A 1,311-nucleotide genomic window follows, 5' to 3' on the forward strand; every position below is an offset into this window, starting at 1 on the left:
AGGCCTCGGTGTATGGGATCCCGAGGCCGGGCGGCGACAGGCCTTGGCGTGAGGACAAGATAACAAACCTGGGTACCATTTGTTGAGCCCTGACTCCGAGCGGCCCTGCGCCCAGTGCTTTGAGCACATTATCTCCTCATCTTCACAATTGTTCCCCTTACACGCTTGAGGAAACCGAGGCCCCAGAGTTAGAGGACGAACGCAGAGTGGAGCGGGGATGCGCGCCTTCAGACTCAGGCCACACTCCCATCCTCTCCCCCCACCGGCCGCACCCACAGCGGCCGCACCCACGGCACTCGCTCTCCTGCCCCAGAGCTCCTTGCCCTCGGGTTCCGGAAGGGCTGCAGTCTGGCTGGCCTGAAACCAGGCCTGGCTCCGGCAGCCAGACCCTCAGTGGGGTGTGGAGGGAGGGGGCTTGGGGACCCCTTTGTCTCATCCCACCTGGCAGCCCCGGTCTCCAGGCTCTTTCTCTCAGCCCCTTTCCAGGTCTGGTCGCCAGCTCTTGGCTTTGTTCACCCATTTCTACACCTGGTGTGTGAATGGTGGGAAGAAGGGGTGACAAAATAAAATTAGGAAGGCCATGAACTTGGACGCAGGACTTGTCCAGAACCTCTCAAAGCAGCCCACCTGAGCCCTGAAATTCATAAGAGACGGAAGAGAACAATGGGGTGATTTGGGCATGGAAAAGAAATGTGTGCCACCGACTGATTGATACTAAAAAGTTAGGAACAAACAGGACTCCCTCCAGTAGCGGGCTCCCTAAATAAATTAAGGTTCATCCACTTAATAAGTGTTAGCTTCCTAAGGAGCTAAGTATGGAAGCAGGCAAAGTGCTTTGGCAATGTTAATTTACAAAAGGAGATATATCACACTGATTGCAACCATATATATGCACACACACTGAGTGGCCAGATTATTATGACCACCCCATCAGTACAATAAAGTGAATTAGTTATGCAATTAATAATAATAAAAACTTGAGAGTATTTGCTTAGGAAGTTTTCAATATTCAGTATTTTTGGAAGTGTCAATGAAGTACTGATGGTGTGGTCATAATAATCTGGCCGGTCATAATAATCTGGCCACTCAGTGAATATATACTTATACACACCGTAAGGAAGGACACAATAGTAGTCGTTACGTAAGATGAGGAATATGGGTTCAAAAACTTAAAATCATTTTGGACATGTTTTCCTGATTATAAAAGTAAAATATGGGCATTGAAGAAAATGGGTGTAATAAAAACTTAAAGAAGCAAAGAACATTGTGCTGATTTCTTTCTCTAAACTTTCTCTACTACTGTGTTCACAT

At 48.0% G+C, this 1,311-nt stretch overlaps 1 protein-coding gene across 2 annotated transcripts in view; it reads right to left on the minus strand.

Moving 5' to 3' along the window:
• The window catches only part of DMGDH (dimethylglycine dehydrogenase), a 55,283-nt gene extending 54,986 nt beyond the window's left edge, over positions 1 to 297 (minus strand). The window contains exon 1 of one of the 2 annotated variants that reach the window (XM_005858075.2): positions 69 to 297. In XM_005858075.2, coding sequence (XP_005858137.1) covers positions 69 to 79 — 11 coding nt within the window. In that variant the 5' untranslated portion in view covers positions 80 to 297. The remainder of the gene's footprint in view (positions 1 to 68) is intronic. The other variant, XM_005858076.2, reaches the window with a different exon arrangement.
• Between the last annotated feature and the right edge of the window lie 1,014 nt (positions 298 to 1,311).

The sequence above is a fragment of the Myotis brandtii genome, unplaced genomic scaffold (assembly GCF_000412655.1).
Source record: "Myotis brandtii unplaced genomic scaffold, ASM41265v1 scaffold115, whole genome shotgun sequence".
In the NCBI taxonomy this organism is placed as follows: domain Eukaryota; kingdom Metazoa; phylum Chordata; class Mammalia; order Chiroptera; family Vespertilionidae; genus Myotis; species Myotis brandtii.